Source organism: Hippoglossus hippoglossus, chromosome 6 (genome assembly GCF_009819705.1).
Source record: "Hippoglossus hippoglossus isolate fHipHip1 chromosome 6, fHipHip1.pri, whole genome shotgun sequence".
NCBI classification, from domain to species: Eukaryota; Metazoa; Chordata; class Actinopteri; order Pleuronectiformes; family Pleuronectidae; genus Hippoglossus; species Hippoglossus hippoglossus.
In genome coordinates, this window is record NC_047156.1 from 5,631,458 (window position 1) to 5,649,805 (window position 18,348).

General features: G+C 43.3%; 1 protein-coding gene across 3 annotated transcripts; it reads left to right on the forward strand.

The window, feature by feature from the left end:
* Positions 1 to 7,794: 7,794 nt before the first annotated feature.
* si:dkey-246g23.4 (uncharacterized protein LOC559426 homolog) lies at positions 7,795 to 15,634 on the forward strand. Of its 3 annotated transcripts, XM_034588601.1 has the most exons (9): positions 7,795 to 7,951; positions 8,763 to 8,864; positions 9,074 to 9,325; positions 9,984 to 10,127; positions 10,217 to 10,851; positions 11,410 to 11,650; positions 14,873 to 15,108; positions 15,177 to 15,403; positions 15,456 to 15,634. In XM_034588601.1, exons 1-8 carry the CDS (start codon positions 7,822 to 7,824, stop codon positions 15,189 to 15,191), a joined length of 1,755 nt encoding a protein of 584 aa, XP_034444492.1. In that variant the 5' UTR covers positions 7,795 to 7,821; the 3' UTR covers positions 15,192 to 15,403; positions 15,456 to 15,634. The 3 variants fall into 3 exon arrangements, with proteins under 3 accessions (XP_034444492.1, XP_034444494.1, XP_034444493.1); XM_034588603.1 differs by lacking the exon at positions 8,763 to 8,864 and having other exon boundaries at positions 9,077 to 9,325; positions 14,873 to 15,120; positions 15,152 to 15,403; XM_034588602.1 differs by lacking the exon at positions 8,763 to 8,864 and having other exon boundaries at positions 7,808 to 7,948; positions 9,071 to 9,325; positions 14,873 to 15,120; positions 15,152 to 15,403.
* Positions 15,635 to 18,348: the final 2,714 nt, after the last annotated feature.

Genomic DNA, 18,348 nt, shown 5'->3' on the forward strand with positions numbered 1-18,348 from the left:
TATCAGGAGGGACGCCCCTATAGAGCCCATATTCCACCATCACTTTAAAGAGAGATCTGTGCCACGATCGTAAATGTAGAGAGTGTCTTCTCCCCCTAATCTAAAGGAATGAAATAGAAAAGTGAAGAAAATCTATGGAGGGGTATCCTGCCAACTCTGCCTCACCGTAGGGACAACAATTCACTGAATTACATAAAATGAGTACGTCAATAAAAGCAACAAAAGTTGTTTAGCTTTCTGCTCCGACACGAGAAAGTTGGGTTATTGTGGTGCAGAGGGGAAATCAGAGGCGGTGCCGAGACTTGATGTAGATGTAAAACTGCAGGAAGACTCTCCGGGTGACAGGAACGAGGAGAGACGGAGGAGCAGCGAGGGGTAAAGATAAAAGAGGACGAAACGGGGAGGACGGAGAAGAGGAGTCTCTTTTTTCTGCTTATTATGCAGCTTTGTAATGAGCCGGACTATGTGCTTGGACTCTGGATTAGATGTTAGGGTGCTGTCAACTTCACTCTCATGATTCACCTCTCTTGAAAGAAGATGGGACACACACACACACACACACACACACACACACACACACACACACAGACACACAAAGAGGGAGAGAAGCTACCAGAAGCAGCTACGAAGGCCATAATGAAAACAAAAAGTCCTCAGAGAAAACTCTTCATACTCCATCACTATTCCAGAGCTGTGCTCCACAAAGTTTGAACTAAAAGTGCATCTCTCTGAGAAAACACAACCCAGGAAATCACAGTTGGAAACAGGGGAGATGCAACTTTTATTGAGTAAATGAAGTTAATGGTATGAAAACTCCAACGAGGCTCATTTATCTGAGATGTTAACATTTTGATCAATGTTTCTCTGCTTGTTTGTCTCAAAGAATCTGTTCTGTCGTAAAATCCATAGTCCTCAGAGTCATTTATAAATGACCACACATCAAGTTGGAGGAATTCAGGTTTCAGTGCAGCCTGGATAAGCTCATGTCGGACACAGACAGCGGTGACACAAGGACACGAGACATTTCTATTAACCCTCCTCCATCTCTCCTCTCTGTTCACGTTTTCCTTTCTTCCACTTCCCAGGAGCCTCTTCTTTGTTCAACCTGTCGCTGTGGAGGCTGAGGGGTTGCTACCAACACACCAGGGAGCTATTCCCCTCTGGAATCTTAATTTTACAAAAAAAATCCTCCACCAGCAGCGGATCCTACTCATCAAGTCCCAGACCCGACACAGCTGTATCTCCACACACACATACGTCGATATTAACACTATATATATATTTATACAGATTTTGTGTGATTTTTAAAGGAAAACATAATCTTGAAGAGTTTGCGTTTGACCTTCATTTTGGCACAAAACCATGGAAATCTGAGTGGAGATACAAAGTGCTGCTTTATGCTGTTCACTGTTGTGCCACTAGTTAATTTTCACCTTAGATGAAGTTAATACGGTTACTAGCTGTTCAGTCTCCTTCTCGACTTGGTGTTGCAGGACACATGAACTTCAATAGCTTGTATTTATTCAGTTTAATGTAGTTTATTGGTTTGAGTTTGGATTAGAAAATGCTAAAAATAGCACATGCACATGCGCACGTCTATAGAGCAGGTGCCCGGGGAGCTTGTGCACGTCTTGAAGCGGTTGTTTAGGTAAACACCTTGTTGCACTCCCTGACTCACCAGCCCTCCCACCTGGAGACCAGAGCGTCACATCCACAGGTGAGATCAGCCACCTGCACATTCATATTCTGTCTGAGCTGTGCATACATTGTGTCTTACACTATTTGTCTCCGCATAAGTCTCCATAATTAGACGTTAAATCCTGTGTTGTTTCAGACGAATGCATTTGGGAGTGGAGAGCCTGGGGGGGGTTTGAGCAGGGCTGCACTTGTTTGCTCTGGTGTGATGGTGACTGGAAACAGGGATGTGTCTCACTTTGGCAGCCATTGATCTGGAAACAAATATTGTGTCTGTCACTGGATAAGAAGGGCGTTAGTCGTCCAGCAATACCAGCAGCCGTCCAGCAGTTTAATCACTGCTGCTGCAGATGATTGAGCAAAGGAAATCTCTTTCACACATGAAACCAAAATCTGTGGTGATTACTCTGCTCCTGATTTATTATGATCTCTTTGAGATTTTTTGATAGCGTTGCTTTTTCATCCTCGCCATCAAATATTTATCTTAGCAGCCCACACGTTCACAGCAACACTTCTGATTAAAGTTTCAGCTGTAGTGTTAGAAAAAGGTTTTGCGTGGCCAGCGGATGACCCGTGTGCAATCGACTTGTCGCCGGCTTCCACTCGGCGCCAACAACACCGCCGCCATCTGGGCAAGCCCACACACACCTGTGCTTTCTGGGAGAGTGCCACAGAGAAAGGCTGAGGCGCCGAGGCAGAGGTGGAGGGCGGTGAGACGGTTCGCAGGGTTGGAAAGGACGAGGTCACGCAAGGAGAGAGAGTGGACTTTATCCTTGCATAATTTAAATCATCACAACAGTGTTTAAAAATATGTAAATCCTACAACTGGCATTTCAGAAACCATTTAGAAGGTGAGTCACATATTTACAAAGAGCAAAAATATGGCTGAAGAAATTTAAATCCATCCATTCATGATCTATTCCGCTTATCCTTTAAGGGTCACGGCAGGTTAGAGCCAATCCCAGCTGACGTTGGGCGAGAGGAAATATAAATAAATGGAGAATTATGGGAAGTATGACTCTGTTCAACCTTCTCCCAACACGACGCCGCTCAACCTGACCCCTGTTATCTCCAAATGGGTCAAATTCCTCCACGCTGAACATTTTGTTCTTGTGGGCAATTAGATATAAGTGGGGAAAAATGTGTTTCGTGATAGGAGGCATTGACGTGTTTTTTTTCTTTCTATCACTTCTACAAAAGTAAGTTGGGGGTGGGGGGGGGGAGTGGACAGGCCGTTAGTAATGCACCCGTTCTCACATCCACAAGGGGCAGAGGATGACCTGATCCCTGGATTAATGGTTGTACACGTCAAGAAGTTCCGATCTATTTCCCCCTGGGTTTGCACCAAGTGTTCGCTGAGTCCGCAGAATTTCTGACAAGGCCGTCAGCCCGCTCCGCTCCTCCCTGCTCTTCCCTCCCCTGTCCATTCACCAGAGTTACTCGCACTCAGCTTAGAAACAAGGCCGACTAGACATTCTTTGGGAGGGCTGAGAAAAGATAATGGATAAAGGTTTATCTGCGAGCTATAGGGCCGTGTGAGGATGTGAAGCGCGTGCTGCAGTGTGTGTGGGCTGCTGTGAATGAGTGCGAGTACATGATTTGGTTTTTAAGCAGGCTTGAATCCTTAATGATCATTGACTAAGACATTTTTTTTGGGTGGGGAAATGGGAGTGGGGACGGTGCCGAGGGCCAGTTTAACTGAACCTGACTCGCCTGAGAATGAGCTCAGAACAACATCTACAGTTTAAAGTTTCCTCAGCCCAGGAAGCAGCTGTGCACACTTCACAAACCTCACACTTCTGTTAATTAAATCATCAGAGACCAATCAAGCTGTGTCGGGCTGCAAGTATAAATATGTATTACGGCTCCGGAGCTGCACTTCAGATTGTTTCTGGATCGACTGAGTCAAGTCATTGTTTGTCCCACTGCGACCTGCTGGAGGAGCGAGAGCACAAAACTGACTTAAACCACTGACATTCAGATTCGTTAAGGAGGTGTGTGCGTGTGTGTGTTTGTGTTCGTGTGTGTGTGTGTCTTCATTAAGTGAATCATTCAATTTCAGGTAGGTCTTTTAGGTAAAGACGTGTTTTAAGGTTAGGTAAGTTTAGGTTTAGCTTAAGTTTAGGTTAGGTTTATATAATAGGTTTCCAGGAAATCAATGTAATGTCACGGAGACAATACTTTGTATGTGTGTGTGTGTGTGTGTGTGTGTGTGTGTGTGTGTGTGTGTGTGTGTGTGTGTGTGTGTGTGTGTGTGTGTGTGTGTGTGTGTGTGTGTGTGTGTGTGTGTGTGGTCCGACTATACTCATATTCTGGCGACCTGTATGAAAACTATATTAAGTCACATTATGGGGACTTATCTTTCTAATTGGGACAAAAAGTCCCCATAAAATAAATCCTTAAATTCTAAGGTGAAGACAGATATCAAGATTGGAGTTAGAAAATGTGCCATTAGGTTAGAGTAAGGCTGAAAACACTGTGTATAGGTTTTAATAAACTGTCCTTTGCCAGACTTTCCACCACCACCACTACTCACAGAGCAGGAACGAGCTCCAGTCTGCGAGGCCACAACTCGATGTCTGCAGACTCCCCCCCTGTACTGTTACCACTTAAATGTTCTTCTGCAGTGACCTTGGCTCATCACACACACACACATGCACACAGGCTTGTTGACAATTATAACTACTGTGGTGCATGTGTGGGCTGCTGCTGGACACAGAAGTCTGGTGCAGATTTCTGTCTCGTAACAATAAGTGATGCAGCACTGGCTCGTGTTCTCACGCCCGGAGGACAGAGTTTCTTTAATTGGGTGATTATTTGTTGTGAATGAAAGTCATTTATTTTAATCTTCTTTCATTGGGCATCCAGGGCTCTACCCCTGTTAACCCAATCAACGCTTAATGACTGCGGAGATACAGCGAAGCTCGCAGCTCTGTGAGGCTCAGTGGTGGTTGGAGCTAGTTTATTATGGCAATGTGCTAATATACCCACAATGAGCCCTATGAGATGTGAGTTGTCAACCACCAGTATGAACCAGTATCTCTGTGGCTGCGTCAAGAGTAAGTCCACAAAAAAACAAGCTGTTTAAAGAGGAGGAATGCAATTTAACCAGTTTCCTTCAAAGAAAAGGAGTGAAACTGTATTTCACAGTTATTGCATCACTAACTGTTTCAAACTAGAAAATAAAAAAACAAGGTTTAAACAACAACATGTTAAGTCAGCAAATCAGAATTCTAATATTCTCAGAAATTGCTGTTTGAGATTTTTTAATCATTTAAATCTTTGAAATTAACACAGGGAAGCAAGTATTGCAACATGAGTCTGAATAAAAATCAAATGGTCTTAGTCAGAACCAGCTTTATGATCGTTATTTCTTTATTTTGTTTACATGCAGCAGGGTTATGAACAGCCCTCCCAATCTCAAACTATAACCGAATGTGTAGCTCTGTCTTCAGGACGTCTATTGCAGATTGTTTATGAGCAGCCTGCACAGACAAACAAGTCCCTGCTGCAGCCACGACTCCGACATGGAGCCAGGCAGCGAGAAACAAGAAGCCGAAAAACAAAACAAACAGCACAGGAGTCCGGCTTCCTCTGGAAACACAACTAATAACGCTCCCCTCTGCGCCCACTGTGTCCGACCCCACCAGCTCACATCCATTATTCAGCTGCTCCTCTCCATCCATACCCCTGCCCTGCCCGCACCAGTCATCCCCACCATAGATTTATAATTTATCACCTGTGCCTATGAATCTTTAATTGTTTTGAGAGCAGCCATTGGGGATGTATAATTCAATGTTCAGAGCACGAGAAGCAAGCTTTTCCCGTGAATCCTTTTTTTTTTTTTACCGTAGGTCTTTTGAAAATAATTCTCTTCATGTTGTTATGTAACCGAAGAAAAAAAAACTACCCTGGAGAGAAAGAGCCATCTGAACTATTGTCTGGGTGCCGGGCAGAGGCAGAGAGAGAAGATTTATTCTTTTTATTACGACTCTCTGTCCGTCTGTTTGTCTGTCTGTCTCTCTGTCTGTCCGTCTGTCCGTCTGTCTGTCTCTGTCTGTCTGTCTGTCTCTCTGTCTGTCTGTCCGTCTGTCCGTCTGTCTCTCTGTCTGTCTGTCCGTCTGTCTCTCTGTCCGTCTGTCCGTCCGTCCGTCCGTCCGTCCGTCCGTCCGTCCGTCCGTCCGTCCGTCCGTCCGTCCGTCTCTCTGTCTGTCTGTCTGTCTGTCTGTCTGTCTGTCCGTCTGTCCGTCTCTCTGTCTGTCTGTCTGTCTGTCTGTCTGTCTGTCTGTCTGTCTGTCTGTCTGTCTGTCTGTCGGTCTGTCTGTCTGTCTGTCTGTCTGTCTGTCTGTATGAACACATAAATTCAGCCCATATTAAATGTATGCAAATTCAGGCTAATGATTCCACTCCTGTGTTAAAGTGGTTTATTGTTGTGCTGACACATCCAGGAAGATCTAACGAAGTCAATATACCATAAATAATGATTTGTTGCCTTATCAATGCAAGACTACTGTCTTTGCTGCTGACTCAGGAGTCAAACCTTCGGCCCAAACCCATTCTCATGATGCTTGTCCCCACGTAGCGACACGGCACTTGACCACTAACCCTCTGGTGCCTCTTTAGTCGACTGTAGAGCTCATAAAACAGGCCGTTCATACGCTGAAAAAAAATAGTTTGCAAAAAGTTCATTGGCAGGCTGTAGCACAGAGAGGCAGTTAAAGGTGGTTTATTTGTCAGGGCTGTAATGAAGTTGTTGGACTCGTTTCAAATATATATTTTTTCCTTTCCAGTTTGTTAATGAGGAATTCAAAGTGACACGGTGAAGAACATGAAAACAAGCTAAGTGCATCCTGTCTTTGTTTCTCACTGATTAACAACTTGTCCTCACTGCATTATTATTGTTTTGAGAGTTGTTTGTAACAGGGAGTTTCTTTGGCCTGTGGTGATGCTGGTTGCAGCTTTTTCTCTGATACTGTGAAAAGTGATGTGCAGTAATTGAGTAACGATCGACTACGGGACTCAGTGTGAAGCTGCTGCACAAGGAGCCGGTCGGTGAAGCTCGGCTCGCTGAACCCAGAATTGGCGAATCAGTTGTCGTTGCCTGTTTATTCAAGGTTTATTAATATTTAACTTATCGTGTGTCCAAATTGCACCTTAACAATTCACATGTCAAGTGTGAAGCTAATGAGATGAACGGTTGTACAGACACGCGAGCCACATACAGACAGATTCCTGGAATTGGTAGACAGCTGAAGAAGAAAACAAACTGCCTCTTGAGTCTTGAATTTAAGAACTAAACATAATTATTCATATTTTGTTGACGGATCAAACTGCATCACGGCCACGTTTAACGACCCCGTCCCCAGTGGACGTCCTCTGAGCACCTTTGCTGGTTTCACTTTGGTTTGTGACATTAATTCTGACACATTGATCATCGGGGGATTTTGTGTTTTTCCCGTCTGTGAGGCAGCGGGAGAGATGTGAGCATTACAGCTCATCACTTATGAAAGGACTCTCTGAGCTTCTCACTGTGTCGAGCTGCCCCACGCAGACCCACGTCTCGCTTGTCTGACTCTGCAGCTTGATCCTCCCTCATGTGGGTGTTCATCCTGTGAATTTATCGTCTTTTTTTGTCCCTCACAAAAATGGTGGAACGACAGACTGTGTAGAAATGTGTACAGGACAGTTGTAGTTCCCACATGGTCCGAATGCTTCAAGCAGATTAGCTGAGTTTGTGTATTAACCTCTTGAAAAATGATAAGTAAGAATATTTTTTCAGAACTTTAAATACAAATATGATGAATACCTAATGTTGTAGGAGAACAAACTTCATCTGAATACATGCATTCAAGGGTTTTAATTACTTGAAAAATAAATATTAAATGTCTAAATCAGTCTTAATAGTTATTTATCTTGCAGTGATATCTTTCAACATTGATTTACACTTCATCTCTCTCAGTTTCTTGATATACAGAGCCAGGGAACTGAGGGTGTCAGATTCCAGATAAGATTAATCTGCTCATCAAATCAACTCTTTACTCTGAATCACATGTACACACATGCACACACGTGCACACTCATTACAAAACAGCTTCTAGACTTTGCACTGCACGATTCTTCATTTTCATGTCACCGTCCACGCATTTAGGAATCCAGCGAAAGGGGGATTGCAAAGGTTCCATCCAGCTTCTCGTGTGCACGTGTGCTTCACAGAACTTCACAGACTTTGGCCAGGAGGATCATGTGACCTCGACAGGTACGGTTGACATTTGATTTTACATGTTATATAAGGTGTGTTTTATGGTGTTTTGATTTTCATTGTGATTCTTTCCCTGACTTGAACATGATCCAGATTCTGGGTCCAGGCCTCTTTCAGTCCAGGCTCACAGAAGGTGGTTAATCTCCATAATTAAAAAGCTTGAAAATCCCTTTTTTTTTTTTAAAACAGGTTTTCATGCAGTCTATGAAAAAAATCCATGTGTATTATGTGTATTGTGTATTTTTCATCAGCAGAAAAAGGAATTGAGCTAAATCCTGTCATGCATGGTAAATCTAATCTGCTTGCAGTGACTGCGGTCCAATGAGATGACAAGTACAGTCGCTTACAATGGCAAAATGATGCTTTTTAATTTATTTGACTGGACAAACAGAAGCATTATTCTGTCTGGTAGAGATGTTGTAAGAGTTTTAACAGTTTAATGCCTGAAAATCTCACACCTGACATTAGGATTCGAACATCTGAATGTTCATATACGTTTATAACCCAGATGAGTGCTTGAGGGGGATGCATTTCTTTTGAATAAAGCTACAAATACAATAACACTCAGTCAAAAACATAAACAAGGCGTAGTAGTACTATATGCAGTGCAATAAAAAGTCAGTATAATGTTTTACTTTGGTTGTTAGAGTGTCTGAACTGTGAACATATACAATGACGTAGACTAAAATTAACTTTAATCACAGGAGGAAAGAAAAGAAAGAGGTTGAAACAGAAAATCAGAGACTTACTCACTTACACTAAGTGGATAAAAGTATTTGGACACATGAACTTTACACTAAACTCATAGGTATTAATGTCCCCAAGGGTTTCGAACCAGCACACAGAGATTTGCTTCTGTTCAGATCATCCAGACTGTTGTTGTTGGGGCTGACGTCAGAGCTCTGGGCAGGTCAGTGGAATCCTTAAACACTAACTGGGAAAGTCATGTATTTACTGTATAAACTTGGCTTTGTGCACATGCAGTATCAATACGCTAAAAGAGCAAAGGCCTTCCTCAAAGCAAGGTTTTGTCTAAATTATTTACTTTGTATTAGTTTGATGAACCCGTGGAAAGTACACAAAGATAAGTAGTGTAGATGCATTTCTCCCTTGTGTTAAAAGCCGTGCAGATTAACATGGACTCTCTGAAGAAGGTCCAGAGGGGGAGGACGGCTGTGGCGCCGACAGCCGCCCCTGACGGTGGCTATGCCTGGTTCGTCTTGCTCTCCTGCTTCCTGGTCTTTGGACTGACCTTTGGGGTCATTAAGTCCTTCGGCGTTTTCTATGTCGAGATACAGCAATACTTTGAAACCACAGCAACAGGCACATCATGGATCACCTCTATTGCTGTGGCCACCATTCACGTTGCAGGTAATTATCGACCCTCTTTTTTAATTGTGTAAGTTCATGACTTTAAAATGTAATTTAATAAACACATGTATAGAGAAAGCAAAGTGTATAGGTTTACATGGCAGCAGTACATGTCGCATAGCACTCAATTTCAACAATATTCCCTTGTTTAATCATAATCCCACCTGTCTTTATGCCCATGATCCTTCAAATGACTCTGCACGAACACGAAGGCTTATTCAGGGTCTGACCACCAGGTGGCTCTCTCTTACATTCAGATTAATAAAAACGTTAAACCCCAGATCCTCTCTTTTGTTGAATGAATTCCACTAATCACACACAAAACTATTAGATAAATACTCGCTTTTTAATCTCCAGTATTTTCATGGTTTCTGGTAAAAGAAATTACTATCTGCGGCAGACGTGGGCCACAAAGACAGTAAGTGATTAATTTCAAAACTGCTAAATCTCTAAGTCTTTACGTGGTTTAACGTAAAGTCTTCACAGAGAATATTTAGCAGACGGGATTATATGTGAAGAGGAAATCATTATCTTAAAAAGAAATATTGTGTGTGGAGTGCTTAACGTACAGTACACTGCATCGGTTTTACCTTTGTATGTATAAATATACATGTATATATGTGCTGAACAGGGTTGTGTCCTGTGTGTCCCTCTGCAGCTCCTGTAGCCTCTGCTCTGAGTGCTCGCTGCAGCCATCGCTCTGTGGTGATAACGGGTGGACTGATTTGCAGCTCAGGAGTCATGATTGGGGCTTATGCTAATAACGTGATTGAACTCTACTTAACAGTGGGGTTCTTGAATGGTGAGTTGTTTGATGCAGATTGATGCAACACAAACGTAACAGTAACCCAAAAAACATGCACACAAACTGTCATATTTCCTTGGCTGTAGGTCTGGGCTATGCTTTGACCTGGACCCCCACAGTGACCATGCTGGGCTTGTACTTTGAGAGGAGGCGTCCGCTGGCGAACGCCTTGGCCAGCACTGGAGAGTGCATCTTTACCTACGTCCTCACACCCCTGTTCCAGCTGCTGATCGACACCTACACCTGGAGGGGGGCTCTGCTGATCCTGGGGGCTCTGCAGCTCAACTTGTGCCTGTGTGGGATGCTACTGAGGCCGCTTAAAGCCACCGCAGAGCTGACTCGTGTGGATGAGGTCGAAGCAGAAGAGACAGAGGAGCAGAGAATATGTGAGGGGTCTGATCTGGGCACAGTCAAGGTTTGTCCTGAAGACCCCGAGGAGATCACTGATTCAAAAGACTCAAAGACGGCTGAATTCAGGACCAGAATCCTGCGCTACGTAGATTACACCCTCATCTCTAACGCTCAGTTTATGGTCTACTCGATGTTCGGGGTGTTTGCTGCTCTGGGTTTCTTTGCCCCAGCATTGTTCCTGGTCCCTTATGCTCGCAGTAAAGGAATCGAGGAATACCAGGCGGCTGCGCTCATGTCCATCTCTGCAGCGCTGGACGTGTTTGGAAGGGTGTTCTTTGGCTGGGTGGCAAACCTGAGACTGGTGGAGACGGTACGTTCAGTGAAAAGAGTGGAAAGTGATATAAATCTCCTCTAAGGCCCCGATAGTTCCCTTAAATTCAATCACGCTGCACCAAGGTGCACACACTCGTATATATCAGCCTGATACTTTTCATCAAGGTCCGTGAATTACTCCCTGGGCACACGATCTCGTAATGTTGAAGAAAGTGATAAAAAACATTCCTTCCACCACCCCAAGATTCAATGGTTTCTTTCTTAACTCCATCCTTCCACCACCCTAAAAAAACATCCTATCTCACAAGGTTGAAGTAAAGAATCCTTAATTCACCCCCTTAATCGAATCTGCTCCAAAAGTTAATGGGTTCTTTCCTGGCCCCACCATCAAAAATTCGTTTTAGCTGTTTCTATGTAATCCTGTTAAAAGTCCGAAAATCCAACAAACCCAAATAAAAACAAAGCACATTTCACAAAATGTCAAACAGCTGTTATTGCAGCATATTGCCTGAACAGTGTGTAGAGGAAGGTGTCGGGGTCACGGCCCTGCAGCCGCTGACGCACGGTCTGTTTGCCGTGTTTTTCTTGCCACCAGGTGCAACAGCTGACGGCTACGGTGATTCTCCTGGGCTCTGTGCTGCTCCTCTGCCCACTGGCCTCCTCCTTCTCCGAGCTGGCCGCCTTCAGCGCGGCGTACGGCCTCGTGTACGGCGCCGCGGTCTCCGTCCACATCACCGTGCTGGCCGAGGTGGTGGGCGTTCACAGGCTCGGCAGCGCACTGGGGTTCTTCATGCTCATACGCAGCGGCGGAGGCCTGCTCGGACCGCCCATCGCTGGTGAGTAAGAAAGATGCCTTGCCAAGCACTCGGCGTACCTGCTGTGCCTGTAGGAGATGGATTCCAGCTTCGACGTTTTGACTTGCAGTTCCCTGTGATTCATGTTAACTGGCTGTGATAGTGAGCAATAGACAGAATATTATCTAATTATGTTAACATTTCTGTCAGCGGAGCTTTAGAAAAAAAAAAAAAAAATCATTACCTCAAGGTTACAGTGTCTGTGGTTCCCTCTGTCCCATTCTTCCGCCACATTAAATCACACACAATGGATGTGCTTGTACACCGCTCGTCATTGTAACTCCAGCCCACTGAGCCCATTCATTGGAAATGAGATTTTCATACCTGCCTGACATGCAGCGCCACCCTTCAATTAATCATGGATTTTGTCGATGGTCCATCCCATAGGATACAGTCGTTTCATATTGAAAGAGCAACTAAGCAGAAATGAGAAAATCCCGACGTGTTAATTTCATGGCCGATCGCCGATTCCTTTAAATTAACTTCCCATTCTGCTGCTTGAGACATTTGTCACTAACTCACACACTGTGATGCAACGACTTACACTGTGACAAATGCCAAATTGGATTTTCCTGAGATCTCTTTAAAGCGACAATCACTGCCTTTGTGGCTAATTACTATCACATTATATAAAGCTGATATGGAAACAAATGCTTTCTACACATTTACACGTCCTGCAGATATGGAGTTTGCGTCAGCCTGACGAATGTAAGCCCATTATTCACTCTCCTCTCGGCTCCGTTTTGCTTTTCACCAACTCCTGAGCGCAGCCATCTGACTCTTTAGCTCCTGAATGCTCCTCTATGTTCAACAGACGGTCGCTAAAGTTGCCTGCTGGCTGTACGGTGCCGGGCAAAAAGAGTAGAGTGGGGTTTTTCAATATACTTTTACTGAAAACACCTGCCTGCCGATACTGAAAACAAAGCTCCTGAGGGATTGCAACAAAACACTTAAGTTAAAGGAAACCAAAACAATAAGCTGAAAGACGATAGATTGCTCAGTAGATCTGAAGGGTTAGGGTTAACTAACTGAAATGACAGAAACCATCTTTGACAAAGAAATATTTCAGGAGGAGGCCGGGTTTTTGACCTGTACCGTAATCAGCCACCAGGGGGCAACCAAGATGCTTTGGCTTCACTTTTGCGGAGTCATCATGTTGTGCATCTTTGTACAGAGTCAGTGATAAACACTAAATACAACATGGGCTGATGGGAATGTTGTACGTTTTGCAGGTAATCAGTTATAAAGAAAAAGTTATAACCGAATATCAAATCAATAATTGTTTGTGTACTTTAATAAAATCAACAAAAAGTCAATAATTAATCACGAGAAGCAACATATATATAAATAAATATTGATTATAGCAGCTTTAAGTCTCAGCAAGATACAGAACAAATACAGGAAACATGCAAAAATAATATCAGCCTCTTACTATTACAGGATAAAAATGTCTGTCTGCTTTTTATAATGTACGTAATTTGTCACCTCTGTGGTTCGTTAAGGTGTAAATTAATGATGAGAGTGTAGGTGTAATATTTGTAGGTGTAATATTTTTTACTGCTTCAATAAAACGTTAGAATGGAGACGTTTTGGCAGCAGCTTGGACAGCGTCTCAAATGTGTCATCTACTTAAGCAGCGTGTTGGCAGTTGTCTTCATTTATCCGTCCTCTTGTGAAAAGCAGAAATAGCCACTCAGTAAAAATGACAGTCTGGTGGTCACGGAAATCAAGGGGACATCATTTTTCCTGTCTCTCGTGGATGCAAACTGCAGCAGGACCGCCGACAGCTCTGCTCCACAAACCATTGAAGTAATGACACACAACACCAGAGGTAAATACAGCCTGAAAAAATATTCAGCTTGACTTTGGCACCGGGACTCGGCCACAGAGCGCCGTGCCTCTGAGCCCCAGCCAGGAGTCAATCAGCTGGGGACGACCTCTCCTGCCGAGTGGGAAATTATGGATTTATAAGAAGCTGTTAGAGAAGCCAGAAACAGGGAATCAGGGCAATTAGAGTTTTTGAAGTGTGACAGGCTGCTTTCCCTTTCCTCTGCAGGACGTTTGTGTCAAAGAGCTTTGACTTTACTTTTAGACTTGTATGTATTTTCATGCCTCTGCGTCGGCTGTGTTTTTGGGTCGTCCATCAACATTCTGGGAAATTCTTCAAACAAATGTTCACTTGGACTCAAGGGTGACCTGCTTAGGATTTGGAGGTCAAAGGTCAAGGTCACTTTAACCTGACAAAACAATATTTTTTGCTTCGTGATTAAGAATATGAACGTCTGAGGAGAATCCTTTCAAATGTGGCACAAATGTTCACGTAGACTCGGGGATCAATTGATTGGATTTTGGGGGGTCAAAGGTCAAAAGTAAAAAGTCACGGTGGCCTCACAAAACATGTTTTTTGCCCCTTGAACACGATATCTCAATTCTCTAGGGAATTAAAAAAAAATTCTACCACTTTGCACTTGTACTGAGAGATCAATTGATTTGATTTCCATGGTCAAAGGTCAAAAGTCATGGTGGCCATCTGGAAAAGATATGTGTAGACTGAAACTGCAGTGGATGGCGGAGGTAAACGACCTCACTGTGGTATTTCTACTTTGTTATGAATAAAGTGAGGTTCGTTGACACCGGCTGTTTATATCAGGAAAAGCTTGGAAAACACAAACAAATACTTTCCATTCCACACTCAGTCCTTCAAACCGTCATTTCTCATTTGCCATTTAACATCTCCATTAGCGTTACAAGTTCTTAAAAACCATCTTAAAATTAAAGAAAATGCTGAAGGCTGACGCTGCCCTCAAATCAAGTTAAGCGCTAATTGAGGTAGAGTAGATACAAACGTAGCCTGTGGTGTCCTATTTATAACTTAAGATGGTCCCACTGACACAGAGGCTATTTCTAACTTATTTACTGTACCGTTCAGTCCTTCGAGCGCTTTGAAGAGCGCGGACTTGATGGATGTTGAAGATGCATCAAAGCGTTTTAATTATTCCTCCTTCACGGGAGGAAAGTCGTGGCATTACCGTCTTAGGAGGAAATCAATTTACACACAACCCTCTTCTCCGTATCTCTGCCTCGGTCTTTTACCGTGTGTATAACTCTCTGATATTAAATGAAGCCGAAAACATGATTTGTGACATTTCTGTGTTTATGGGTCAGAAACTGTGTCAAAGCTGCAATGTGTACTTTTCATTTCAGGATACTTCATTGATAAGATGGGGAACTACGGGACGGGCTTCATTATGGCCGGAGTGTCTCTCCTCGTCTCTGCCCTGTTCCTGCTCCTCCTCCATCAGATGACCCGCAGGGGTCAGAGGTCGACGAAGAGGAATCACAATATGCAAACGGACAAAATGGGACAAAGCCTCGGAGGCGAAGTCACAGATCTGAGCATGAAATCAAAGATGGAGAAATATTTTCTGATGCTGATGGAGGTAAATCTCAAGATAGCGGTCAAACATTAAAAAAATTGTAAAGACTGAGGCAGTGTTGTCAGAGGTGTGAAAGTGTCACGTGAAGAATCATCTGCAGGATCGACCAGGTCTTTGGAATCCTCAAGTGTCTGTAGGTGATGACTTGATGGATTGGAGGGAGCATCTCTGTTTATAACACAGACCACAGACAGCGTGTGCATGCAGGAAGTGATGAGACTGATAAAACACTCTGCGGTAGATCTGCCCTGTTTGTTATTAGTGGTCAAACTGTGGTTAGAATAGAGGAGCTCTTTATGTATTGTTTTGAACTTTACTTGAATGATCACTTCAGTGGTTGCATCATACAGTACGTGTCCATGGGCAATTTAAAAACCAGTCTGCAACCGCGATACTTCAAACTTGTGTTTTCATATTTATTATGCTTTGCACAGTTTTCCAGTTACTTAATTTATTTGTAATGTATGGAATTGGTTCATTTGTGAAAATTAATGTTGTTTTTTTAAGAGATTAAATGTTTAAACCAGGACACTTTTCCTGTTTTAATAATATAATATTAACAGAGGTTACCAACTCAGTAATACTGTATAAATTTAAGATATTGATAGGAGGGTTTTGGAGGGTTGTTTTCTATAAGACAAGTGGAAAAACATTAAAAGACAAGATCTTGCTCCTCTCTACCCAAAACCTCTGGACTTAGAAAAAAAATGCATATACTGTGTTATTGTATCATACATTACAGATGTTTTATGAATGGATCAATGCCGGGGTTACTCAGTGAAAATGGGACTATGGCTCCCCCCAGTGAGAAGATGATGATGTTGCATTCCCAGCTTGCACAGTTGCAGGGATGAGCTGCAAAATGTAGATAAATACACACACATTACAACACAGGAAAAATCAGAGAGTTCACAGATATAAACAGAATTAAGTTGCATTAGTTGTTTTGGTCCGATTACTCAAAACCTAAGAAAATGTATGAAGTCTGCTCCCTTTAATTTACAGGCTAATTTTAATCAGCCTCAGAAGTGAACTGAAGTGTTAAATTAAACAACAAAATAAGTTGTGGTTGAATGAGCTTCTCCCCGACTTGTGTCCCAGTAGTGAAGCCTGAAACCGAGTGGGAATCTGCTGCAGAATGTTTGGTATGTGCAACCGGCGAGCGAACGAGCGCTCAAACCCCCGGACCAGCGAGAGGCCCCAGATACACATCTTAAACCTGCTGCAGTGCAGATATAACAAGAATAAATAAACATGTCATCCTCCATAAATCTGAAATAACAAACTGCAAACCGAGGTTTACAAACAGTGGCCCACACTGAAATCTCCACCGCACAGACAGACACACACACACTCACTCAGACTCACTCAGACTCACACACAGACAGACACACACACACACACACACATATGCCAAAGGAAGGATACTGCAGAATAGAAAACTTACCACAACAAGAGAGCTGGTAAAAAAAAAAACACAATGCTTTTATCTGCCAGAGAAAAACAAAGACATAATCCAAGCATGCAGTGGTCGACTGGAGAGACAAGAGGCCTCCTATTATTTGTGAAACACTGCCAGGCTCAAAATTATCAGAGGATTTCCAATCCAGTGAAAGTTATGTCTCCTGTTATTTGATACGTGAGGAAGTTTGATCTGTTACTTGCACGTCAGTATGTCTGAAAACCCTAAACCCATATTTACCCAGTCTCTGTACATAAGAGGAAAAACAAGTCTGACTGAGCAATACACAAAACAAGCACACGTGGAGATACACACCATTTTATTTACTGGGATTACTGAGAGAATACTGTTTTCTTCTTTACCTTGAAGTACATGTGAAGTTGTTTTAAAGGGAAACTCCACCAAGTTGATGTATTAAGTTCACTAAAGTCATCGTGAGGAGAACTTCCCTGTAACATAATGTGTTCTTAGGCTCTGGAGGGAGATTTGTCAAAGTATGAGAGAATAAATAACCAAGAACATGTCATCAGGGTTCTGTCATCTGTGCTTTTACATTCACAATGTTTCACCTAAGTTAGAAACTGGAGGTGTGGAGTGTGCAGGAAATGAGCCTTTATGGGGTTGATGAGAGATGCTAATGCATTATGGGAAATTAAGGATTCATCATTTGGGGGGCGGGGGGGGGGGGGTGTAACCTTACATTATTATGTTCTTTCAGTGTTTCTTTATGGTTTTTCCTGGTATGTAAAAGTTCTGCAAAGTTAAAAGGCCCAAAGTCTCCGCCAGAGAAAAAGATCTTGAAATGCACCATCAGATGTCCTGAGAATTCTGGGATGTCATGTGACATTATGTTGCCCCATATGTGCATAATTCACGCCCCCTAACAAAGCCAGGTAAAGCAAGAACGGAGGCCGCCATTTCCTACACATTGTGGAGGACCAATCACCAAAGAGTGAAGCAGCTGGCCAATCAGAGCCTCCTGTCGGGAGGAGGGCCTGAAAGAGACAGGAGCCAAAACCTGGTGTTTCAGACAGAGGCTGAAGAGAGGAGCTGCAGCAATGGACAGCAGAGTTAAAATGCTGAAGCTGAATATTGTCATAATAATACATAATAATCATAATATAATAAGTCTTATTTAACATGGTTCCCTTAGTTCTAAATCCCTGGAGCACCATAACAACCGACTCTTATCTCAAAAGTTGATGTGTTGGCTTTTTTTTTTAAAGATGCTGACTGAGGATTACTTTGTCACACTATGTTGTTTGTTCCTGTACAACGAGCTAATGAACAGAGCCCATGTGCTTTGACTTAACTTCAAGCAACGAAGTGGGACGACTTCAGTTTTCACCCCGGCCCCCCCAACCTTTCGCCCTGGTGTGTTTGTGAGCGTGGAGCAGCAGGGATATGGGACCGTCTGCATTTGGCCCCGTCAACATCAATTCCAATAAAGCAGAAAAAGCACAGGAAGAGCTTTGAAGTCGGACGGGACCCAGGGAAACGCCTCCCAGTCACTTTGACCCCACGGTGGAACCCGTCGGGCACAGAGTCGCTATAGAAATCGCTGAAATAGTTTTTGCAGTTTTTTCTTTTAAATTTCAACCCTGCTTCGAGAGGTCACGTGGAGGAATGTCGCACAGCTACCTGACTTCAAAGTGCTCGGTGGTAGCTCCAGAAGGAGAAGAGGGGACGTGAGAGGGAGAAATGTGGAGGGTAAGAGACAGGAGAGGGTGAATTATAGCTACATGTGGTGGAGGAAAGTTTGGAGAGGAGAAAAAAACAAA

Excerpts from the sequence above, each read along its gene's own strand:
- si:dkey-246g23.4 (XM_034588601.1), top strand. The coding sequence starts at position 7,822 with ATGTCACCGTCCACGCATTTAGGAATCCAGCGAAAGGGGGATTGCAAA. Across the intron at positions 7,952-8,762 it reads GGATCATGTGACCTCGACAG|GTATTAATGTCCCCAAGGGT; the intron begins GTACGGTTGACA and ends CTAAACTCATAG. Across the intron at positions 10,128-10,216 it reads AACAGTGGGGTTCTTGAATG|GTCTGGGCTATGCTTTGACC; the intron begins GTGAGTTGTTTG and ends CCTTGGCTGTAG.